The sequence below is a fragment of the Pinus tabuliformis genome, chromosome Q, assembly GCF_031772625.1.
Source record: "Pinus tabuliformis cultivar Carrire ecotype Pingquan chromosome Q, CPIR1, whole genome shotgun sequence".
Lineage (NCBI taxonomy): Eukaryota > Viridiplantae > Streptophyta > Pinopsida > Pinales > Pinaceae > Pinus > Pinus tabuliformis.
The window spans coordinates 56,830,418-56,857,508 of NC_142296.1; the positions used below are offsets into that span (position 1 = coordinate 56,830,418).

Below are 27,091 nucleotides of genomic sequence, written 5' to 3' on the forward strand. Positions count from 1 at the left end.
AGCCTCTAAGTGAGAGGTAATAGTATCACTCAAGAAGAGACACACACGAACGAGGACGGTTTGTTTACCATCCATCGGAATAGTCCACAACGGACGAGACAACCTTTAAAACCAAAGTATAAGGGAAGACCGACCTACCATCCAATGGAGTAGTCCACAATGGATGTGACAGTCGTTATAACTACTACGCAAGGAAGGTCTGTCTAGTAACCTAAAGAGTAGTCCGCAAGGATGAGATGATAGTGATAACCAATACAACACATTCCCAACAAGGTAGGTACTAAAACAACCAAAATAGTTCAACTATCTTAGTACATGTGAAACAAACATGAATTACAAATGTCGAAAGAATTGCCTTACAAACATCCAAAAGACATGCATGGAAACGTGTTGGCCTGAACAGGCTTCTGTATTAAGCAAAAGTTCCAAGACACATATGTACATCATACATCACTAGCCCTAGTAGTGGGACAATGGAGCCACTCCTTGCTCCTCAAAGAACTGACTGAAAACTCTCTATGCTTCGTGGGAGGAGCCAAGGTGAAAAGTAGCTTGCTCATACAATGAGAGGCATATATAACCAAGGGTGATGCTTGACCCTTGTGACTCTTTGACTTCCCTCATGACTGTTCAACTTTCGATGACTTTTCAACTGACATGACTCTTCATATTCATGTGTGTCCATTGGACTTCCACTTTACATTACATTCGATTTACAATAGACATGGCTCATAATAGTGATGTGGCCTTTGGAAACTCATGACATGACTTGACATGACACTGTTTACATAGATTAACTTGCTGAGGTGGCAATGTTAAGTTGTTGTTGTTGTTGAGTGATAGATGTCTTATTAAATGTGCTTTCTCTTCTCCTCCACATAGCTTGATGGTGTGGGGTCTTCAATGATATTTGGTCTTGAGAGGTGGTTGCATGCATGTGTTCCCTTTGCTTGTCCTTAACAAGCTTCTTTGTTCGTCCAGCTATAAATGAGTCTTCTAGCATGTTTTCTCCTCCTTTACCTCCTTCATCATCTCGCCATGATCTAATAGCGTACCTGTTCTTGCAATTCACTCATGACGAGATGACATCAATTACAAAACCTCCTAGTTTAAGATGATGCATTGTTATCCATGGACTGGGCCGAGGATGGATGACAAGACAATCTGGGAAGAGGTCCCAGCAACTCCGCATTGCGCAAATCTAGATGACAGGGAGGGAGATTGGTCACTAAGACTGTGCAAAGCGCAAAAAGGCTTGACCAAGGAACTCTGGAGCACAGTCTTCATTGCGGGAAAAATTGCACAGAGGCCATTGGGAGACATGATTGCACAATTAAGATCATCAGTGGAAGCTGCAAGGTGAGACCTAGGGAGGTAGGTCTGCATAGTTTTCTTAGGGAAGATAGGACTGGGCAGCAAAGTGACCAGATAGGACAGTTTTGCACAGTTTCTTAGAGCAGCGAGTCCCAGCTAAGGGAGGACACTTTTGCACAGTTATGGGAGGCAAAGCGGGCTCAGGTCTCTCTGCATTGCGGGGTTCCATCAGGCAGGGAGGAGGCTTGATGACTGATCCTGAGAAATGTGAAGTTTAGGTCAAGATTGAGGCAAATTCTGCACAATTCTTGGGAGTAAGTCATGCTGCTCAAGTCTGGGATTGCATAGTGAAACTGTCCTGGAGGACAGTCTCTTTGAACTATGCAGTTTCAAACATCAAAGCAACATCATTGAGGGTTGAAACTACGTAGTGTGCAGCTCAATTGGGGTCCAATGAAAGAGAGTTGTCCGGTCGGATGGATTTTCAGGAAAATGGCTATGTGTGGGAGGCAAGTGAACTCGTGAGGAACTTGACATTGTGATCACACACTTAGCATACTTCAATGACACGACAACATAGACCACTGGGACAAGAAGACAAAGCATTACCCTCTGTGAGACTGTCTAGAACAAAAAGTGACAAGTGCGACACTTGAGATAGGCCTTGGGACGACCGTGACGACACTTGCACGACAATGCTTAAAACTTTGTGTATGAGTGTGATAGGTGTTTACATGGCTAGGACAACTTCCAACCTTCGAGGTCACCATAAAGGTTCGTAACATGACATAACAACCAAACATGCCAAAATACTACAATTGATCCAACAAGTGAAAGGGAGTAAGACACTTAGAGGAAACACATGGAATGATTATCAATGCTTGCGACCATGCATGTCATTGAAGAGATAATGATATGACAATGATAAGCGGTCCTTCAAGCTACACTAAGAGGTGTATTTCAAAAGATGTGCTTCGTTTTCCATACCTATCCTCCAAAGGGTTATGCATTAGATGGAGTCTTCATGCAGTCTCGATCTTCTATCATACCTTAGGTTCCTTAGTCTCCTTCTCTTTCTCCTTCGCTCCTTGAGAACCATCTAGCATGTCATTTGTATTCATGGCCACTGAGAGACACAATTGTGTAGTTTAAGCAGGCAGTGACTGTTGCAGGATATGGCCTTGGGAGGACACATCTACGCAATTTTAGGATGCAAGATAGACTGGGCAGTTGAGATGCTTGAGGGACAAAACTACGCATTTTTGGAGACAATGGGTTCTGGCCGAGGGAATGACACTGGAGGAAGCCACTGTGTAGTTTTGGATGCCAAGGGAGGTTGGCCTTTCTGCACATTGCGCAGTTCCAACAAGCAAGGGAAAAACTCGAGGGTTGCAAATGCGAAGTGCATAGTTCAGGAAAGTTACAGAGTTAGGAGCTTTTATGTGTCAGTTTTCTTTCAGTAATCTATTTTCAATATATGATTGCATTAGCTCAGTGTATGAGAAAATAACCAGGTTTCTGACTTCAATGTAATTTTTTTTTCAAGTTTATGAGTACGATTATGGAAGCATATTTATTTATATACCTCAATTTCTTACAAGACTTTCTTACCAATGTCAAATCATATGTGTAAAACAGTCGGGTTTCATATTTCCGGACTTCAATACCCTGTACAAGGTTATAGATATTTGTCTTGAATCTTTGATATTTTCCAACACTGACAATGTGATAATCAATAGAAACAGAAGAATTAAGGGCTGATATTGAAGTACTCAATTATGTCAATAACATTTGCAGATAATAATGACTAAGATAAATTGGTATCAGAAACATTTTTGATGAATGCCTTGGAACAATAAATGAGACATGGAAACAATTCATATAACAAGCATGGTATTTATATCCAAGTAAATGAGACTGCAACTCCGGAAATAAATAGGGGGTTTAATAAAGGATACAAGACAACTAGATACTAAACCTTTTACTCTCCAATTTTTTTATTCATGCTAATATATCACATGCATTAGTTTCAATGCCCATTTTGCAAATATGCATTAAGCATTAAAGCAAAGCTATGTTCCAAATATAGTATTCTGACTTATATCAGTATTTTGACTTAAGTCTAGAATTTGATAAAAAGCTGATTTTGGTCATCAAATTACACATAAGGTGATTGTTTGAAGACACAAGGTGAAAGCAATATGCATATCAGAGAAAGAGAATGGTTCACCCAAGGAAAATGCATAACATCTAATAGCCTTGCCAACAAACAATAATACACTTGAAACATTGATTGTATTCTTTGAAGTACCTTGATTGCCTGCATCCTTCAAAGTTCAAACCTAGGTAGAATGTGAGGCACGTAATAATCGCATAACCTATAGTCAAAAAATTTCATGAACTAAAAATCCTAAAGGAAAAAGGGATTATAGATTTCAAAATGAATTTGAAAACTTTTGTTAAACTATCCATTGTATTTTGGTATTTCCACATGCTTAGAAAAATGCAAATTTAATGAATTATCTAATCGTGCAAAATTATTTTCTGTGTTTTTATATTATTTACCTTTACTTTTGAGCGTCCAATATTTCTTTGTCGTTGCAATAATATGGTCATCGCTTCTTTCTTCATGAAACATCGTTTATCCTCATAGTTTTACCATACTTAACTATTTTATTTTCCTCTTTTACTTAGGACATGTATGCCAAAAATCCTGCAGCCAAAAAGTTTGGCTCTCTATCCATAGGAGTACCAGGTGAGCTCGCAGGGCTCCATCTAACATGGCAATATTATAGAAAACTACCTTGGAAGAAATTTGTCCACCTATGATTAAATTGGCAACCAAGGGTTTTTTCATTTCTCCTTATCCTTCCTCAATCATTAAAATATATAAAAATGCTATCATGGCTGAGAGGAGTTTTTGTAGTCAATGGGAAACTCCTAAATGCTGGCAATACTTGCTACAACAAGAAGTTGGCAGAGACATTGCAAGCCATTTCTGATTTTGAACCAAGTGTCTTTTACAATGGTACAATAGTAAAGAAACAAGTAGAATATGTTCAAGCACTTGGGGGAATCCTTTCTTTTCAGGATATTCATAACTGTCGAGTGGAAGTCACAGATCCTATTTCAGCAGAGGTCATGGGATATACAATTATGGAAATGTCACCTCCCTCTTATGGAGCTGCAGGGCTTATTTTAGTAAGTACATACTTCCTGATGCCCCTAATATATTAGCAGTGTATACTTACGCAGTTGCATGGTTCGTTTATTTACCGCCCACCACACCTACATATAAGGAATCAATCCATACCATTGAACTCATAGTGTGTTATAAAATAATAATATATGGAAAAGGGAAAGAAATAAATTAAATATTATTCAAAAATTTTATTTTCTAGAATAAAAAATTATAAAATAAAATCATTATAATATAAGAATTTTAGTTGCAGTTGGAAAATTTGACCCCACTCACCTATTATAAATGTCTTTCCGTAAAGTGATGGAAGAGTTGAAATTGACTTTTCTAATGCTTGAAATATAACACTAATGAGTTGATATTATGTATCTGATTTCAAATTCTAAAATACGATTATGAGCTTATTTTTGGCTCTATTTTAAAATATAAAGTATCAAATAATTATAACATTTTTTTGTTATTGTAAAATTTAAATAAAAATAATAATTATTCCTTCCAACTGCCTAAAATAAAAATGAATTTAATTAATGTTATTTATTTTTAAACAGGAAAGAATTTCTATAACATATGAGCTTTTTTAAAATTTACATGTAAACTATATATATATTTAAAAATAATAATTTAATATATATATATATTTTAATTAAATATATTCCTATATTTTCAAAATAGCATGTATATATAATTAATAAGTAATTATAATATTGGTTGACCTTTTATACCTCGAATTAAAAACTAACACTCATTAAGAAGTAATTGGTCATGTTGATGTTCGGTAACTTAGATTACTGGAAAAGTTAGCTATGTTGACAGGAATGTGAGAAGATCATTTTTGAGATAACTATGTTTACAGTAATGTGAGAAGATCATTTTTGAGATAACTATGTTTACAGTAATGTGAGAAGATCATTTTTGATGACTTGAAAAGAAAAGTGTATTGATTTTTCCAAGTACAAAATGTAGATGATACTACTAGAAAATATAGTGAGATGTCATTATAAACTATAGTGTTGAGATGGAATGGGTAGTTCAGCGCATCATATATAAAGTGAAGCAAAAATAATCCTACAATCTGATAATATAATTAAATTAAATAAAAAAAATTATGAAACTTTCTTCCGACCACCAGTCGACACACAAGAATCCTACAATCTGATAATATAATGTAAAGCAAAAATACAGAATGTAACATATTGCCCGATAACATTGGTATGCACCCTGTCGTTGCCACACGAATGCGGTAGGTCCCATCATGGTATGCTTGCGCACATTAGCCAGCGTCGAAAGGGACAAACAAAATCCTTAATTAATCATGCAAAGATCACGTGTAAAATCCACGACAGGAGCTAACACTACTCCTAATCACTCCTTTATCGTAATAATAACAGTAAGAGCCCGCAACGGTCACATGGCATGGATACCGCATTACGGAGAGTGGTTTGGGTGGCGGCAGACCTGTCGGGGAAACAGTTTCTGGAGCGTTTGACAGCGATATTTACCTTTTCGTGAGAAAGCAAACAGTTACGGACTCCACCCGATCAAACCCTCCTACGTATAATGTACGTATTCGTATATCAAGATATACAAAACCGATCCCTTACAGGCGAGTGAACCTCTCTGAGTATCATTTTCCGCCGCTGCTTCAGATCCGGGCAGGTGGCGATGAAGAAGAAGAAATGAAAATTAACGATTTGCTTTCCTAAAATCGAAAGGAGCTTCAATCATTTTATTCCAAAGATCTTGTGAGGTTCTGCACACATTTCAAATTTATGGCAAAAACCCTTATTAAAGGTTCAATTTAAACTATTCTTTTCCTTTTGCCGTTGCTCGAGGTCTGCGGATCGATCCCCAGCCGTTCAAGACCAGGTCACAGCAGGTCAAGGCATGCGTTTTGGAGGCAGACAGTGAGAATTCTGTAAGAGTTTTCTTGTTTTTTTTGTTGGTTTTAATGGCCGATCACGATGAGGATGAGCTGCAAATGGCGTTGCGGATGAGCTTGCAGCAGCCAGCTCCGGAGCCAAAGCGGAGCAAGCCGAGGGAAAATGCAAATGCAAATGCGAATGCGAATGCGAATGCAAATGTAAATGATGCAAATGCAGACGTTTCTTCGTCTGAGGTCTCTGAAGCCACCAACAGGCGTTTGCAGCGCGAGCTTCTCGCAGCTGCTGCCGAGAAGAGAATGATCGCACAGAAGGCGGCGAAAGCGCAAAACACCGCTGTCAGTAACCCTCCACTGCCGCAGGGTTTCGGTTCCTCTGACATTAAAGACAAATCGGTATCTCCCAAGAAGCCACTGTCGCCGCCTCAGCAAGTATCAAGAGGGAAAAGAACCATGGATGTTGAATGGCAGAGTCTTTCTGCTCAAGAAGCAGACCAGTTGTATAAAATGGTTTTTGGAAATGTCGTCTCTAAAGACATTCTTTCCCAGTGGTGTAATCAGGGTTTCAGGTATGCATTGACTCACTCGCCCATTAAAATGCTTTACAGCTTTTCAAAATTTCACATAAAATTATGGATATTCGCATGGAATTTCAAACATAATTTGCCAATTGCATATTGTAATTGATGTTCAATGTAAACTTCAGGGAAACTTTCAACAGTATTTGTTTGGCATTATCTGGAAACACATAAAAAAATCCGGGTTTCATGTAATATGAGGGTTTCAGTTATGTTTGTATTCACTCTCCTTTAAAATACCTTCCATAATTTCAAAATTTCACTTAGATTCCTTTTTTTTCGCACAAATTTCATTTATACTTTTGCCAATTGCATATTGTAATACAATCTGAACTGTCCAGTACTCAAAGAAAACTTTGATAAAACGTTCAACGAATCTGGCTTGCATTACGAAATTTCTAATTTAGCATCAGTGCCACTTATCACTGCTTGGTTACTTGAGTTAACATGTTTGGTAGAATATGTTTAATGTTTAGACTTTAAATTGAAATTTATATTAATGCCCACAAAAGACCAAACTGGTTCTGAGAGACCTCAAGAACTTCAGACTTCGATCAATATTATACCTAACAGAGGTCTGAACAGGATATTATTAGCTAATAAAAAGTGTCTGGGCAAAGAGGTCCTTATTCGCTGTGGGTTTCATATATTTAAACTTTTACTCATATTTCTGAAACACTGAACTGAATGCACACTGCATTTCCGGGGCTCTATATATTTTTCTAACACTGTAGATTGTTTTTGTCAAGTTTTTTTTTTTGTTCAATTTGAAATTTATTTCAAAATATCCAATATAATTTGCATGACAAAACTAGTTGACTTTAGAATGAGTTTCAAATTCATTGCACTATCATGCTCAATGGGATGTTGTTTGTGTACCATTTTCCAAACTACAGTTTTTCTTTGTTGAGGATGGTGCTATCCATATCCAATATCAGAGGCTCTTGTATATTCTCATCCTCCTCACTTTTCTGTAGAGGGAAGTTTTCCTTTACATCTTAGTGGTCTTCTATGTGAGTATCGGGATCTTCCAATCCTTGTGCATTTGGTTCTTTCAATCCCTGCTGTCCTGAATGAGCTGTCAATTCATCATGATATTGTTGTCCTTTGTCTAATTTTATAGGTCTTACTTTGACCAAGTATTTTGAATCCAAATCTTAGTAACTATAAAGTACTGGTTCAATAAGATATCGCTTGTTCCTACAAAGCTCATTTTCTTGTTTGCCTTATCTGGTGGGGATGGTGCTACCATATCCATTTCTAATGTTGGAGGAACTTCTATATACATGATCCGCTGTAGGCATGTTTATGAGGCTATCCTATTTATTGCATCATTCTTTACTACTTTTTATCGTAGTTTTAGCTTTGGCATTTTCTAGGAGTTGCGTTTTGTTAAAATTGGCAACTAGGGCCAAACTCCATGTGGGTCATCTTATTAATGGAATTTGATATTTTTCTTGGATCCCTCTCATCGAGAGGTGTAGGATTGATCTAAAGATTATCCGATTCCGATAAGTATTCATGGAGATATGAATTTATTTGTGTTATGGGACAATTTGTCAAGGTCGGCCAGCAACCAAATAAACCCCACTTGTGCTCAACGTTTTAGTATAAATAGAGGTGGCCTTCAAGTGATTTCAACACACTTGGGATCTTTTCCTCTCTACTTGTCTTTGGGTTTTAGTAGGAGGAGAGATCCTAAGGGGTAACGCTACCCTAATCTAGAGGGCAGAAGCCGGAACTGCCGGGAATAGCCAAAATTGCTGGAACTGCCGGGAATAGTCGGAACTGCCCGAATTGCCGGGAATAGACGACATTGCCGGGAATAGCCGGAATTGTCGGAACTGCCGGGAATAGTGGGAACTGTCGAGAATAGCTGGAATAGTTGGAACTGCGGGGAAAAGCCGGAATTGTCGGGAAAAGCCGGAACTGTTGGGAATATCCGGAATTGTCGGAACTGCCGGGAAAAGCCGGAGCTGTTGGGAAGAGTCGGAACTGCCGGGAACAACCGAAATTGCTAGAATAGCCAGAGCATCTATCTCCGAAGGAGAGCAACATGCAAGGGACAACTAACTAACATTGGGACAGTTGTATGGTACTTAACAACAAATACACCAAGCATGCAATGTTACAGCTAGCATGCAAGGGACAACTAGCATGCAACAACAAGCATGCAAAGGACAACAAGCATGCTAGGGACAACAAGCAAGCAAGATGCAACCAGTACATAGGTCAGTATGGCAACACGGTGCAACAATGGCACATAATGCAGTACAGTGATGATGAGATGCAGCATAGTGATGATGGGTGCAGCATGGTGCAACGCAGTGAGGTGCAGCATGATGACGAAATGCAACACAACTATAGGTGAAGGAGTCACCTTGGAGAATCAGTTGAAGCATGATGAGATGCAACATAGTGATGATGGGTGCAACATGGTGCAACGTGGTGAGGTGCAGCATGATGACGAAATGCAACACAACGATAGGTGAAGGAGTCACCTTGGAGAATCAGTTGAAGCAGCATGTCTTCAACTGATCTCATGTATCATATTCTTAGAGATGATCTATGCTCTTATTTAGATAAGTCAAAGTGTTGACTTTTGTTGTAAACATACTATATCTCTCTCTCTTTGCTGAACTATTGAAGAACATATAAGAAGAATTGATTAAGGGTTTCCCCACATTGGGGTTTGTCCCTGGCTAGCGCCACATCTTGTGTCCTCTTGTCTTGGCTTGTCTTCTGCGATTTATGTTTATGTTCTATTTGCAGTTTACTTTAATGCTGATGTGATTGCTAATCTGGAAAATATATTGAGCTAACTGTGAAAATTGAAATAAATTGCTCTAAGCATAGAACATACCTAAAATTAACATGGTATCAGAGCTGAGGTGAAGACAATGCCCAAGTAAGAGTGAAAGAGAAATCACTGAAGACAGTTGGGAAAGAACAAAAGTATCAGTGGATTCCTCTTCCCTCTTCAAATTGACCAAGGGTGAAGTCGAAGCAGAGAATATTATCAGAATGGCGCTACAGTAGTTTCTGATGGCCGACCTAAAGATCACTTCAATGGGAAGTTCGGATCTAAGGGTGGAAGGAAAGACAGATGCCTTGGTTGTAATAAGTTCGGCCATTATGCGAAGGAGTGTCCGAATGGCAGAGACACATCTCTTGATGAGGATAACAATCATTCCAGGGACATCTTCAATGGTTAAAGGAATGACAGGTAATGCAGGTCATCAAGGAAATGGCTGACTCTTCAAAGAAAGCAAGGAACCCCAGGTATGAAGAATCAAATGTTGTGATAAGATAAAGAAGCGTTATCTTGTATTGGCTCTCTCCTTCAGATTCTTTGGGAATCTGGCTTATTGATCGTAGTGCTTCAAGGCACCTCATCGGATAGAAGGGTGCTCTCTCGAATTTGGTAGAGATGGAAACAATCATGGGATTATACTTGGAGCCGATGCCACCTATCCCAGAAAGGGTGTAGGGAATGTTACCCCTCAATTGAATGAGGGTAACTCGATTCATTTACATAATCTCTTTTATGTACCTGATCGCAAGAAGAACATGGTGTCCATTTCGGCAATGGAAGTCATAGGTTTCAGGGTGGCATTCATCAATGGAAAGGTACGTGTTAAAAAAATAGAATTTTGAAAGATGCTTTTTCTCATGGGTTCATGGTTGGCAATTTGTATCAAGTTGCAGGGTGGTCCATTTGTATCATGTCAATTGACATATCACATCTATAACCCTGGAGGTCTACCTATGGGGCCCTACCCGATGTGGGTCAGATGGTGATAGGGATACCTCAATTCAAGAAGAGCATGAAGGTACATGTTTGAGATGTACTGAAGGAAAATCTTATAAGGGGACGATTCCCCTCATGCAGTAGGTCCACAAGTTTGGAACAACTCGAGGAGTTTGAGATTCATGATTGGGAATCTAATGTATACAGGTGGAAGAAAGCTCTCTATAGCTTGAAGCAAAACACCTCGGGCGTAGTATGAGAGGATTGACAGTTGTCTGATGAAGCTGAGATTCACTAGGAGGGAAACTGATCCAAACCATTACCTGAAGGTTGTGGATGATAGACCTCTCATACCGACACCTTATGAGGACAACCTATTTCTGACAAGTGTAGACCCTCTCATTTGCAGAAGTAAGAGGGATTTGGATTTCGGATGTGGAATGATAAACTGCAAGCCTGTGACTACCTCGAGGATCTTAACTTTCAGAAGTTATATGGTAGTGATGTCGAACTAGATTTGGGAAATGCCTCTGAGTTTCATAAACTCATTCGTGTTGATGTTCTTAGTGAACTTCCATTCAGACATATGTTTTGTAGTTAGCATGGTGAGCTCATATTTGGTTGAGCCTCATTGGATTGGTGCCAAGAATCTTTTGAGATATCTTCGGGGCACAATCTCTCATGGATTGAGATACACTGCCAGAAATATGAAACTGCATGATTATTCGAATGCTGATTGGGCAGGCAATGTGGAGGATCACTAGAGTACTTCTCAGTGTTGGTTCTCTTTGGATTTTGCTTCGATATCATGGATGAGCAGGAAGCAGAAGACGGTTGCTATAAGCACCGCCGAGACTAAATACATAGCTACGAGTATGATCTCGTGTGAAGCTGTGTGGTTGCAGAAGCTCTTAAGTGAGTTGTTTGTACACATGATGAATACCACTGAGATTCTCTATGACAACCACAGGGGGGATTCGATTATTGAGGAATCCCGTATTCGATGATTGCTCCAGCAGATAGACATCAAATACTGCCTTATATGGATATGGTAAGTCAATGAGCGAGGAGGCTCCATCGCATTGAGACTGATGTACAGGTCGCAAACATTTTGTCAAAGCCCCGGGGAAAGGTCAAATCTGTGATTTTCCCGAACGACTTGGAGTCATTGAGGGACCTTCTTATAAGGGTCCTGCATGTTGCATGCATTGAGCTTTGGGGGGCTTGGGTACTTACTGGAACAACATACGACCACAGGGCAACTTACCCTCCCTTAGTGGTGCGCTATGTACAAGATGACAGGTTCAACCTTCCCCTGTGATACCCTGTGGCGATTGTGGAACAGGATGATTAGTTCTCCTGTGGGTCGGGATGATTAGTTCTCCTGTGGCAACTATGGAACAAGATGATTAGTTCTTTTGTGGGCCGGGTTGATTAGTTCTCCCGTGGCAACTGCGAAACAAGATGATTAGTTCTCCTGTGGGCCGGGATGAGTAGTTCTCCAATGGCAACTGTGGAACAGGATGATTAATTCTCCTGTGGGCCGGGATGATTAGTTCTCCCGTGGCAACTGTGAAACAGGATGATTAGTTCTCCTGTGGGCCGGGATGATTAGTTCTCCCATGGCAACTGTGGAACAGGATGATTGGTTCCCCTCTGGGCTGGGATGATTAGTTCTCCCGTGGCAATTGTGAAACAGGATGATTAGTTCTCCTGTGGGCCGGGATGATTAGTTCTCTCGTGGCGATTGTGGGGCAGGATGATTCGTTCTCCTGTGGACAGGATGATTAGTTCTCCTGTCGAGGAATCCTACCCATGCAGTCTGGGACTCATGGGAAGTACCTCTCATCTGATCAATGAGCAGGGAAATGGGGTTAGGGACCATAGTAGTACTATCGATGGACGCATCGATGTATCTACTGTACTCCCTATGCTAGGATGATCTCCATTGATCTGGGATCAGTATGAGTGGTTTGAGACACTCTCTTGTGATATTGATCTGGGATCAATAAAATTGACTTCGGGTCAGTAAGAGTGATGTGACACACTCTTTTTAGATGAAATTGACTTGGGGTCAGTAGAGAATGGTATGAGACATTCTCGATCAATTCTTCTTCTTCATGGTTCAGCAGAGCAGAGCATTGCAGGGCACTGATGGTAGAGATAGTACAGTCGGACATATGGATCAACGGATGGAGTTCTCCCTAGTTGAGAGGGAGTGTTAAAATTGGCAACTAGGGCCAAACTCCATGTGGGTCATCTTATTAATGGAAGCTGATATTTTTCTTGGATCCCTCTCATCGAGAGGTGTAGGATTGATCTAAAGATCATCCAATTCCGATAATTATTCATGGAGATATGAATTTATTTGTGTTATGGGACAATTCGTCAAGGTTAGCCAGCAACCAAATAAACCCCACTTGTGCTCAATGTTTTAGTATAAATAGAGGTGACCTTCAAGTCATTTCAACACACTTGGGATCTCTTCCTCTCTACTTGTCTTTGGGTTTTAGTAGGAGGAGAGATCCTAAGGGATATCACTGCCCTAATCCAGGGGTAGGAGCTGGAACTGTCGGAAATAGTCGGAATTGCCGGGAATAGACGAAATTGCCGGAACTGCTGGGAATACCCAGAATTGCCGTGAATAGTCGGAATTGTCGGGAATTGCCGGGAATAGCCAGAACTGCCAGGAATAGCCGGAATTGTCGGAACAGCTGGGAATAGCCGAAATTGTTGGAATTGCTGGGAAAAGGCGGAACTGACAGGAAAAGCTGGAACTGACGGAACTGCCGGGGAAAGCTGGAATTGTTGGAACTGCCGAGAAAAGCCGGAACTGTGGGGAAAAGCCGGAACTGCTGGAACTGCCGGGAAACGCCGGAACTGCTGGAACTGCCGGGAAAAGCCGGAACTGTCGGGAACAGCCGAAATTGCCGGAACTGCTAGAACTACCCGGAACAACCGAAATTGCCGAAACTGCCGGAACAGCCAGTGCATCTGTCTCCAAAGGAGAGCAACATGCAAGGGACAACTAACTAACATTGGGATAGTTGTATGGTACTTAACAACAAATACACCAAGCATGCAATGTTACAGCCAACATGCAAGGGACAACTAGCATGCAACAACAAGCATGCAAAGGACAACAAGGATGCTAGGGACAACAAGCAAGCAAGATGCAACCAACACATCAATATGGCAACATGGTGCAACAATGGCACATAATGCAGTACAATGATGGGTACAGTCATGATTAATGACGCATGATGAGATGCAACATAGTGATGATGGGTGTAGCATGGTGCAGCACGGTGAGGTGCAACATGATGACGAAATGCAGCGCAACGATAGGTGAAGGAGTCACCTTGGAGAATCGGTTGAAGCAGCATGTCTTCAACTGATCTCATGTATCATATGCTTAGAGATGATCTATGCTCTTATCTAGATAAGTCAAAGTGTTGACTTCTGTTGTAAACACACTATCTCTCTCTCTTTGCTGAACTATTGAAGAACATATAAGAAGAATTGATCAAGGGTTTCCCCACATTGGGGTTTGTCCTTGGCTAGCGCCACATCTTGTGTCCTCTTGTCTTGGCTTGTCTTCTGCGATTTATGTTTATGTTCTATCTGCAGTTTACTTTAATGCTGATGTGATTGCTAATCTGGAAAAGATATTGAGCTAACTGTGAAAATTGAAATAAATTACTCTAAGCATAGAACATACCTAAAATTAACACATTTGCACTTGTACTTCGATCCGGATGATCACATCATACTTTTAGGTTGATCTAGTTGATCAGAGCAACAAGTGACAAGATCAGTTTCAAGTTACTTCAGATAGTAGAGTAGTGAGATCTCGGGTCTCCCCTTAGCGCCCCCCTCCCTTTTAGGAGGCCAACCCGTACCCTCGAGATTGTTGCGGAGTTGTCGAATAACACATCATTTCACTCACACCTAGAGTGTTAGAGAGTTTAGTATCAGACAATTTTTGAATAACCCCCCTATTGATGGTTTCCGCCCTAGCCCTAGCGAAGCAACCAAAGACTTATACATAACTTCTTTCCTTTGGCCTCAAATGTTAGGAGTATCCCTTGCTCCTACATCCCCCCCCCCACAGGATCCTGCAACTGGACTCCTTGTTAGATCCAAAGGACTAATAGTGAGCCAGTGCCACTGTCGCCTCCCTCGCCGACAACTATCAAATTGGGGCATTCTTGACATAATCAACCTCCAACCTTTGACGTATTCACTTAGCTCTCTACATGATCTGTTATATACATGTTTATGAGGTTGTCCTATTATTATTGTATCCTTCTTTATTTCGTTTTATCCTAGTTTTAGCTTTGGCATTTTCTAGGAGTTGCATTTGCACTCCCACATTGTACTTGTACTAGTTGTATCCTTTAGTCCCATTGACCTATTTATGGTCATTCATTGGACATTAATAAAATTATCTTATCTTATTTTATTTAAATTCTCATCCTTCTCACTTTCCTCAAGTGTTTTTTTACTTTACTTTCTTGGTGGTCTTCCATGCGAGTGTTGGGATCCTAGAATGAGTTGCCAATTATCATGATTTCATTTTCATTTGTCTGATTTTTATAGTTCTTTCCTTTGACCAAACCTTTCTAGTCTAATTGGTACTAATGACAAAGTATTTTCTAAATAAAAAAGCCCAGTTTATTGTTTGTCTTATTTTTTTTCCTAAAGACAAATTTTCTTTGGTGGGATGGTGCTCACTGCTAACACATCCATATGCAATATTGGAGGCTCTTCTAAATCTCATCCTCCTCACTTCAATCATGGTATTTTTTTTTTACCTCCTTGGTGATCTTCTATGTGAGTGTTGGTATCTTCCAACCCTTGCCCTTTAAGTATCTAAGGGGAGCATCGTGTTCCACTTGTATTGTTTCTCTATGACATTACTCTTCCAAAAATGATTATCTAACTCTAGGACACAAATTGGATGACAACTAAAAGAAGTTGGACTTTTTAAGTTATTGGCACAAGAGCATGAACAAAGAGGGAGTTAAATAAGGGATGAAACGTATGAAATTGAAATTAAATCATAACATTGTTTATACTACTGTGAAATAATTTGACATTGTGGGAAAAGGAAAATATGCTCTATCTTATGTTGTGTCATTCATGCTATACATAGGAACTACATGTGGTTACAATAACATTCCATTTGGCTACTAATGTTGATTCAATTTTGTAATTGTTAAGGATTGTTTGTCTCCTAGTATCCCAGTGCTGTTATTGGTTTGTAGGTTTAACAATCTTTGTGACATTTGGTAATGTTTGCACATGGAAGCTATAACTGTGTGTATAGGTTGGAACTTGGCATGTGTAATAGGAAGGTGTAGCACAATCCTAGTGATAGTTGACATTCTTCATGTGAACATGCTGCTGAGGTGTTCCGTGACTATTATTTGTGTTCACAGGGTGTAACTTAGCACACATAGTGGGAATCAATTTGCCAAGTGTTTTAGGGGTTGATAGGCACACTTTCCCTTGGACCTCTTGATGAGCATTACATGCCACAATTTTGCATTGGTGCACACAGCTAGTGGCGTTGAGGTGGTCCAATTGGATGAGGCCAAGACAAAGGATGGGTGCTTTTTAGCGTGTGTAAGACTGTATGTTAAATACTGTTGCTATAGAAAGATCAATGGTAGATTATGTCCTCCTTTTGCTCCCACCAATTCATTTGTGTTGTTGTTTTATTTGAAACTTGTCTACTTTCCCTTTTTTGCTAGTTCTATTTTGCTTCCTCCTATATTCCCCATTGTATTTTAGCTCTACAATTTCTTACTTCACTTTTTTGGGTAGGCTTTTTAATTATTCTACTATGGACCTACATCGATGGCTTGCCTTGATAACTATGCGATGAAATTATCTCTCAAGTCCGAATTCTATTTGAGTTTTAGTGAATTATATCTGCAATTATCTCTTAAGTTTGAATTCTATCTTAACTATGCGTTGATGCCTCAATGTGTGATCACCCTTTTTTTAATTTTTAATTTTTAATTTTGGGGCAACGTTATTGCCCATGGTTAAAATTTACATATTCTTGGATTGCTTTGAGTCAAAGCTATCGAAGATGTACAATAGAATTGAAAGATTTTGGTAACAAAGTAGTTGATCCATAATAGATAAAAGGTGAAGGAAAGGAAGATGGATCAACTACCAAAGCTATCGAGATTTACAATATAATGCTCTATGAGCTTTAAATTGTTGAAATTTATGAAACTCTGATTCACCCCTCCTCTCATTATTTCCAATAATTGGAATCAGAGCGAATTCCTTCATCACAGTCTAACAGTTGGAAGGTAGATCTCAGGAACAAAGATTGGAAAGGCAAAAAGGCTAGCCTCCAAATGCTCCAAGATGCCAAAACATACTAAAGTCATTAATGAAGATCAAGTCGACCCAATTGTCATGTTTCCACCAATGTTGCAAACATCGACATTGGGATAAAATCAACAAGGATATGGAAAACCGAAAATTTGTAAAAATCGGCAAACATTGGCTAAGTAAAAAAATCATGATTTCATGATAAAATCGGGATGTTATCAAAATGTTCGCAACACTGGCTTCCACCTCCCTTGTTTGATGGAACAAACTATTAATTATGGAGTGTGTCTACGAAGGCCTATTTGACAACGCTAGTTTGTATATGGTTTGCAGTTGTTATCGGAGATACAACCATAAAGGAGTCTAAAGAAGACGATACAAGAGCAATGGATACCATCCTAAGAAGCTTATCAGATTTTGTAAAAGACAAGGTGGGACAATGCTTTTAAGCTAAAGATATTTGGGAAAAGCTAGAATAGCTTTAGGCAAAACAAGCTGAAAAGGAAGCCTTGAGGGTTAGCTCAATTAGTAGAGGTCTAGTCGCTAAAAGCTCCTTGCTATTGGGAGGTCACGAGGTCAATTCTCCTTGATGCTCTCAGGGTTAGGCTTTGCTAATACGCTGACTAGAAGTGATCCCTTCGTGTGGATTTTCCCAGATATTTCCTTTGATAAAAAAGCCAATCTGAAAAGGAAGCTTCTCGTTTAAAGACCGAGGTACAAGAGACAAAAAGGAGAGAAGAAATTTTGACAAGTCATCTTAAAGACAAATCCGAGGATTTGATTAAGCTACAAATTGAATTGATCAACAAGAGAGAAGGCTTAAAGAAGAAATTATCTCCTGGAAGACCCAACTTGAAGAAGTAAGAGGAATTAAAGAAGTGACCAAATGCCAACGAAAGAAGAAGGAAGAAGATTGCGAGAAGTGTGAAGAAGAAGTTGTATCATTAAGAGTTGAAGTTAACAAGCTCAATAAAAAGTTGAAAAGCTTGCAAGGGCTAGATAACAATGTTAGCTGCAACAAATCAAGTCCAGGTGAACCTTCATGCAAAGGAGATATAAGCACCAAGCCCCCATAGGGAGAAATTTGAAGAAAAACTTGAAAGCGAAATCTTTGTCCTCAAAAGGCCAAGTGAAAACCAGAAGAAGCATGAAGTTGCTAATCCAAGAAGTTATGCTAATGTTCTCAAGAAGACACCTTACCAAGAAGAACAGTAAAAGACTGGACCTCCTCCAAAGTCGAAATTTTTCAAAAGAGCATCATGGCAATCCAACTCATCAAGGTACCCAGGGATTATAAAACTTATAACAAGCTTAACTACAAAGGATATCAAAACGCTAGAAGCATGTTTACAAGCAGACAAGTCAGAAACCCTAATGGATTCTCCAGCAAAAGGTACACAACATTTGTTCCATCATTTAGGTACAACACAAAATGCTTTAAATGCCATAACTTTGGACATATTGCATGAGACTACAAGTGTGACATGAAGTGGACTCCTAAGTAGATTAGGCAAGAAAGAAAACCCACTAGGATTTGGAGAAGAAAACATGTTGACTGAGAAGAAGAAATATCGTCAGGGGAAGCAACCCCGGAAAAGCAAGACACCCTTTGCCCTTGATGTCAAAGGGGAAGAGAGAAAGAGGATGGAAGAGGAAGAATGATGATAGGGGTGTCCTAGGTGTTGAAATCAATGACAAAGGGGGAGATTGTTGGAAGAAAGTTGTCATTGATGGCAAAGGGTGAATGGGCCATTGATATGATGCACTTGTTTGACAATATGCATGCAAAAGTCAGTGAATTTGGATGCAAGAACACTCTAGAGTGGTATCCCTCATCATACCATTTCGTTTGATAGGTTGTACGCCTTGTGGGTCTTCTTGGTTGGAGAGATATTCAAGCTTGAAGTTTGTTGCCCCAAATGATGGGTGTGTCTCTAGTTCATGCCCAAAGAAATCATGGTCTAATTGTTCATCATTGCCCCTTGAAGAAGATATAATTTGTAAACAAATTTGCCCTAAGTCCAAGTGTCCAAGTCAACCTTGAAAAGCGCAGAAGTCTAAGCCTCCTCTTACAGGTAAACTTGATAAAGGTTTTTAAATGGAAAACTTGTATTTCTTTTGTGGGTAGGTCGACCCCAATTTAGCCCTCCCTCCAAATGTATAAATAAGAATAAATTGTGGGCATTTCAAGCAAGATATTTCGGTGCAACTGTGTACATAACATATTTGGAGCAGTTCGAGGTCTAAAGAAGAAGAAATCTTGTGATATGGAGAGCAATGATCAAGGCTAATGAAATGAGTATTTTTCAGATCTAAAGTAGGAGACCTAGCTCTCTATTGAGATAGTTTTCTGAGTGTTGGACATATCTTTTTCTTTGCTTCCTGAGGTGTCTAAGGCAAAGATCCGGGTTCCTAGACAGATCCGATTTAGCCACATATTAGGGCTGAATTTGATCCTAAAGTAGATCACAAAGAGGCCAAAGTTCGAGTTTGTAGCAAGCCATAGGAAGGTCGAATTCTGAGCTTTGTGTAAGTTGTAGGACAAAAGCTAAAATAGCCTTGATCTAGCCACAAAAGGGTGCTTGTTTAGGCCGCAAAGTAGTGCTTGTTAGGCTGTAGAGGGATGCTTGTTAGGGCGCAAAGAGAAGTCTGTTGAGACCTTAGAACAATGCTGAAATAGGCTTGTTAGGCCATAGAGGAAAAACAAGTTCTAGGCTGCAGGAGGAAACTGATTTAGGCCTGCACAGGCACAAGAAAAACACTGATACAAAGGTCTTTAAGAGTTGATTAATGGCACAATTTTGGATCAGATTTAGCAGTAGCCAAAAGAATGTTTGAGGGCCTTGTTGGGCCATACTCCAAAGGCAAAATAAATGTGCAGATTAAGGGCAATCTTGAAGACATATCTCTGATCAAGGACAATGTGTAAGGAACCTTAAAAACAGTGGCAACTAGATCAATGAAATCCATACCTCTTGCAAATTAATGTGAAAGATTGAGGTATGAGCCTTTTGTTTAGATCTTTGGTTTTGTACATTGCTATAGGTGAATGTTTATCAAGTTCCAGAACAAAAAGATAGTGGCAATAACTGTAAAAGGCAAGAAATTATGTAATTTTGGAATTAGCTAGAGGCAGGTAGAAGTTGGTCATAGGGCAAAACAACTTGAGGACGCGAATTTGCATGAGTATAAGTTCATTGACAATGATATAATGTGACAACAGTTGATGAGCAACAATGGTTGAGTTACATGACAATGACAAGATTGTATAATTGTTGAGTTTGTTCAATGTTGTTGTAATTAGGTCACTATCCTTGGTACAAGAGCCCAAAATTCTTGTTTTATTATTAAGGGTGGTAGGGTGGTGCTAGGTGTTAGAGAATCTAGGGCGTAGTGTTGTGGTGATTCTCCGAGACTTGATAACAATTTGTGAAGTCTTTTTACTTCTTCTTAGTTAGCTTATACTTCTTCTTGTTCTTATTAGTGCATATGTATGTGCTTCATCAAACTACTACCAAAAAAAAATAACAAGAACACAAAATTTGGCTCTTTGCCAGGGACAAACCCTCTCCACTTTTGAGAGGGAAACCCTTTGTAAGTTTTCTCTTGTTGAAGCTTCTTATTTGAACCACTGCCAAACCCTAGACCCTTGACTAAGATCCCCTCCAGGCATGCGTCAAATCCTTCCTCTTTCTGCACTGTCACTTTCGACACATCTTCCGACACTTCTTCTGGCACTTTGTCTTCCAACACTTTGTCCTCTAGGTTAGGAAACCCTAGAATATTAGGGCTCCTCTTCTTTGCTATAAGGAGGACCTTCTTTGCTGACCTTGGGATACCTTGTAGACCTAACTGCACATCCGAATTAGGCTTCTTATGCTGCTGCCCTAAACTGTTGTCAAGCCCTTCCTGCTCCTTGCCTAAGTTGCATGAAACAAGGAAACGGGTACGAGTTTCCGAAACGGGCACGGGTACGAAACGTGACCCCCCCAAATTTTGGAAATGGGGAAACACAATATATATATATATATATATATATATATATATATATACATATATATATATTAGGACATTTAAGAAATATGTGCAATCATAAAGCATATATGATACATTCTAATTTATTACATTATGATTAAATTGTCAATTGTCAATGCATAAACTATAAGTTTCTAAATTTACACCACATTTACTCATGAATGATCACATAATGAAAATAGCAATATCCAAAATCAGTCATGAGAAATTTCGAATTTCTTGTCTCGTGCTTGATTGGGAGTCTCCTCCTACATAGTCGAACGACCTAAGTGCTCTTGATTAAATACAAGTTCCATACCCTAGTACCCTACGTGCTCTTGATTATTGGGAGTCTCCCCTGCATAGAGGGCTTGGTTCTCTTGATTAAATACAAGTTCCATACCCTAGTACATGACAAAATCCAATGGAAACATTGCAATCCCCCCAATCCTAAAATCTTGAAAAACAGATAAGTCTGCTGGATTTTGAGTGAGATCTAAAATTCTACTTTCTCCATATGAAATCCAATGAGGGCGAAACCACTCTCAAACATCCTGAGTCATTTCATGGTAATGTTAAAACTTTAGGTAAAAGGATGAAAATGAAAAATAAAGGAGAATGTCACTTTTACTTTAAGAATTTAACATTACCATGAACTGCATATCAACACTAGGGCCATAGGCTTGAAGATTAGGCTGCCCCACGCAAAAAATCCTCTTTTTTTATAACTTGAGAGGCATCTAGAAGCATCCAGAAGATATTTTAGTTGCCCAATAAAAAGTTAGAAGTGAAAAAATTAAAAAAAATACAAGAAAAAGTCAAGTTAGAAGAGGAAACTCCACCGTACGGCTTGGAAATGCGTTTCCAGCCGTACTAGCCACGTTTCCTCCTCGAGAAACGGGCCAGTACGACTAGAAACGAGTTTCCAGGCTGTAAGGTATGAGTTTCCTCGTTTCCGTTTCGTTTCCAGCCGAAACGGACCCTTCTCCAACGTTCCTTGCAACTTAGCTCCTCGCACATGTGACTATTTCTAGCCCTAGAAACAATCCTCTTCTTCCTCGGTTATGTCTCTTCTTCCTTCGCTTGTGAGGCTGCCTTCAACGCTGGAGTAGGAGACCTTTATTAGCCTAGTTTCTAGCCCAAACCATAAATGATATGTCACTACACTTTTGCTGCTGATCTGGCCGCAGTCTGTCCCTTACTCCTTTGCACGTGTGGCTGCAGAAACCCTAGAAAGCAACCCCTTAACTTTGCTGTTCTTCCTTCTTGTAATGCTGTCCTTGTAGCCCCTTTTCTCACCTTTTCTTCGTCCTTTAAGCCTTCTTCTTCCTTGCGGATTTCAGAGATGTGAGTGTGTGTCCAAATGAGGAGTGGACAACCTCTATTTATAGAGGTTTGTCCCTCCTCCTTGAAGCCGACATGACTATCCCTAAAGCCAACTTGTAGTTGCATTATATTTCAACATTTATTCATTGTTTTTGTTGCTTGTAGACTTCGTTGGGCTAGGAGAGGATTTGACCATGCTTGGCGTTATTTCCTTGACCTTGTATGATGACTTACATGATGTAACATGCCCTCAGAGGGTCTTTTCATAATTACATTTTGACTTTGACTCTCTAGAAGCACTTCAAAATGTGCTTAACCTATTTTCAATGAGAAAGAAACTCATTGACAAATAATACAAAAATAATTTCTCTTTTTCTTGAATAAGTACAAATATCAAAATTACATTTATGAAGACCGAACCTAGTTACATTTTCTCCAACACGAGGCAAGGAATTTGTAGCTTCCTTCAGGAGGTTGTCGCTTCCTTCCAATGGATGCTGGTAGACCAGGGTTGTAGCTCCTTCAAGTAGTTGTTGGTAAAACTAGAAGTTGTAGCTTTCTTCAAGATATAAATAAATTGTTAATATAAATCTTGTGTATCTTTGATGTGATGTGATTGGTTAATGCTTTGTGATCTTTAAATTGTTGAAATTTGTGAAATAGTGATTCACACCCCCTCTTAGTGTTTTCAACAGGGTCTTGTCTTAGAATATAGATGTAAGTGTGTAGGTATTGTTGAGTCCTTGGAATAATGTCCTGTACGAGGGTACAAGGGAAAGAGGTGCTAGTGTATGTTTGATTGGATAACTCTCTTAACATTTGAGGCGGTGGAGAGAAAATTTATATAGATGATTCATTCAAGAAGAATTGATTTGTACTATGCCTGACTACTTGGAAAGGGAAACTCATTGATGAGATGTTGTACTATGCCTTACTACTTGAAAAGGGAATCTCATTGATGAGATGTGGAAGAACTCATTTGCATGATATAGTGTGAACTAGCCCAAGAATTGATACCGTACCTTTGTATGCGTCTTAGAGAAGTAGGTGACTCCCTAGTGGAGGGTGTATGGATCCTCATGGCATCATAGATTTGGACCTGGAATTGGTATTGCCTTAGGCCTACACTTGCCTCTTGGTGCTCTTACTAAATGGGAGCATTTGGAAAAAAAATTATGATCATCTTAGTGTTGTTCGACTTGTGGGGTGTTTAGAGACTTTGGGGTTGAGGTTGAGGACCTCTTGCATGAATAATGTCAGGCATCTGTAGTTTGAAATGGTAAGAAATTGGAAAGGGAATTCTATGACTTGAATAGACAAATATAATTGACTCTTGGACTTCATAATAAATGGGGTTGAAGAATATGAAATGCTCCTTTGTCTCAATATCTCGAGTTTCTACAATGATCAAATCTTGGTCTTACTATGAGGTTTGGTGCATGACCTGCACTCGAAGCTAGTATGAGGCTATCCTGAACTTTCTTAAGGGAACCTTAAGAACATGCATCCAAAGATCACACATGTATGCATCCATGAAGTGCTTTGCATAAGAAGCTAGCTTGAGACTAAACATGCTTCATGTCGATCCACGTTGCTTGGATGTACTGCATGTAGATGTCATCTACGGTGATCATTTAAGTCTTGCATAGTAGGCAAGAGATGGTAGGTGCATATTAAGAGTATTTGAAATGGGGAAAGCGGTCCATTGGAATACCAACGCACTACAATAGGTGGGAAAACCACAAAAGTAAATAGCGGTCATGCTTGCTGAGCTATTCAAAACAATGGCCTCTAAAGAACAATGAACAAGGTGAGGATAATTGTCTCAATTAGTATCCAAGTCTATAAAACTAAAATGTGACGTAGAAGTAAGACTAGCCTGGAATTCAACCATGGTAGTCAAGAGATGTCTAGGTGCATCTAAATAGTATTTGAACTAGGGTAGGAGGTACATTGGAATACTGATTTACTGCAATAGGTGGGAAGACCCCAAAAAGTAAATATCAAGTATGCTTGCTGGGCTATTCAAAGCAACGACCTTTGAAGAACAATAAGCGAGGTGAGGATAATGATATGAACGAATGGCCAAGTCGACAAAATTCCAAATGTGATGTAGAAGTTGTTGATTTTTCCACGACACCCAAGAATCAAGTTTGAGTGTAAGATCACGATCACAAACACATTCAAATGCCACAACGCAAACACTTTACACAATGGAAAACATATAACAGTGAATCAATCTCATGCACATGACAATTTTTAACCCACAACTTGTTATATTACAAACTTTAATACAACAATCTTAGGGCTCCTGTACTAGGGATCATGGCCCTTACATACAACCCTGATACAAGACACAACTAGGGCTTGGAGTCAACAACTATGACTACCAATCTTTCCTTGAAGAAAGTACACTTGACTTACTTGCTGAAGGAGTGCTCTACTCAACCCTTTTGGTCCACATACCTTGAACACATTTGGCAGGTCCTTTGTCTCCTCTTCTGCTGATCACTGCAACTTCTGCACCTTCAGAATGGTTGCATCTTGAGCCGCCAATTTGCCACTTTCAATCTTCTAGCTGCCTCTAAAATCACTGAACATAGGCTTACTAATTTGCCCACTAGCAGCCCTGATACTCCTCCAAGATGTCCGCTCTTGGGGACTTCACAATCTGCCCTCTTATCAACCATATGTGAATTTGCATTAGCTAAATTAGGGCTTGCCCAAATCTGCCTCCTAACAATCCATTGGCTCCTCCAATGATCACTGCACATGAGGTCTTTATTCTAACCACTTGTCAATGTCCTAGCTGCTCCAGAATGCTAATCCTAGGGCACTTTAGACAACCCACACAATAGTGACATTATTGCGAATGAATTGATTAGAAAGGAGCAAACAGCTCAGTGATAATACAAAGATATTTACAATAATAGAAACATCAGGTTTCTATGTAGAATATGGAAACAAACAGTTTCATCTAAGAAACTGTTAAAAGAATAAAAATAGCAACAGCTAAAAGACTGAGCATTAAATACTAAATAGGAATATTCTAATACCCTCCCTTAATGCTCAATCTATTTACAACACCAATAGACCCTCGGAATTTTACAAATTTATCAGGACCAAGAGGCTTGGTGAAAATGTCGGCGGGCTGCTCTGTTGTGGGAACATATTGCAACTGAACTGAGCCGTCTTCAACCAGCTGGCGAATGTAGTGGCAATGAGTTTCCACATGCTTTGTTTGTTCATGAAAGACTGGATTCTTGGCAAGTTTGAGCACTCCCTGATTATCACAAAACAAAGAAGTAGGCCTTGTCTGAAAAACATGCATATCTGCAAGCATACGACGAAGCCAAACGGCCTCACAAGATGCCTTAACTGCTCCCCGATACTCTGCTTCTGTTGAGGAGAGAGCCACTGCCTGTTGCTTCTTACTAGTCCAAGTAACAGCACCAGATCCTAGACTGAACACATACCCAGCTGTAGATTTACGGTCATCAACCGAACCGGCCCAGTCAGAGTCAGTGTAGCCACTGAGAATAGGATTGGAGCTGCGAGTATATAAGAGGCCATAATCAGAAGTACCACTCACATATCGTAGCACCCGCTTTGCTGCTATCCAATGATCAGCTTTAGGAGCTGACATAAAGCGAGAAATGTAGCTTACTGCAAAACTGATGTCAGGTCTAATAGCAGTAAGATAGATGAGACTGCCCACTAATTGGCTGAATAAAGTTTCATCCACAAGGGGAGAGGATGACTGTGCTGAAAGTTTGAGCCCTGGTTCCATAGGAGTCGTGGCCGGTTTGCAATCCTGCATTCTGAACCTTTCCACAAGATTTTTGGCATACTTGGACTGAGAGAGAAAGATCTGATTTTCAGTCTGCCAAACTTCAACTCCCAGACAATAATGAAGAAGTCCCAAGTCTGTCATCTCAAAAGTTCTGCATAGATCTTGTTTGATCCCATGGATCAAATGTGCAGAGCTGCCAGTAATGATAAGGTCATCGACATAGACAACAACAAACAAGATATCATCACCAGTATGCTTGATATACAGGTTTGCATCAGATGGGCTCCGCTGAAAACCCTGATCTGTCAGGTACTGATCAATTTTCATGTACCAAGCCCGAGGAGCTTGTTTCAATCCATAGATTGCTTTAGCTAACCGACACACTTTCTGTTCTTGACCAGCAACCTTGAATCCTGGAGGCTGCGTCATGTAGACTTCTTCTTGAAGATCACCATTTAGAAAAGCACTCTTTACATCCATCTGATGAACTTTCCAATTGAACTGAGCTGCTAGGGCAAGAACAAGCCTTATGGTACTCATCTTGGCTGTAGGAGCAAAAGTCTCCTCATAATCAATGCCTTCCTTCTGTGAGAACCCTCGAGCCACAAGAGGAGCTTTATACTTGTCTATGGTTCCATCAGCTTTGTATTTCACTTTATACACCCATTTGCAACCTATGGGCTTTTTTTCGGCAGGAAGATCAGAAAGTGTCCAGGTGTGATTCTTCTGAAGACTCTGGAATTCGGCTTCCATAGCCTGTTCCCACTCAGATGTACCCTGAGCCTCTGAATAGGTTTGAGGCTCAAAAATACTGTGTAGGTTAGCCATAAGAGCAAAATTGACTGTAGACTGTTGTCTGTTCTTATGTCTAGAAGTTCTA

At 39.8% G+C, this 27,091-nt stretch overlaps 1 protein-coding gene across 2 annotated transcripts in view; it reads left to right on the top strand.

Moving 5' to 3' along the window:
* Nucleotides 1–6,062: 6,062 nt before the first annotated feature.
* LOC149218277 (ubiquitin interaction motif-containing protein) overlaps nucleotides 6,063–27,091 on the top strand; it is a 245,371-nt gene continuing 224,342 nt past the window's right edge. Inside the window, exon 1 of one of the 2 annotated variants that reach the window (XM_089383887.1) lies at nucleotides 6,063–6,961. In XM_089383887.1, the coding sequence (XP_089240013.1) occupies nucleotides 6,462–6,961 (500 nt within the window). In that variant the 5' untranslated portion in view covers nucleotides 6,063–6,461. The remainder of the gene's footprint in view (nucleotides 6,962–27,091) is intronic. The other variant, XM_089383886.1, reaches the window with a different exon arrangement.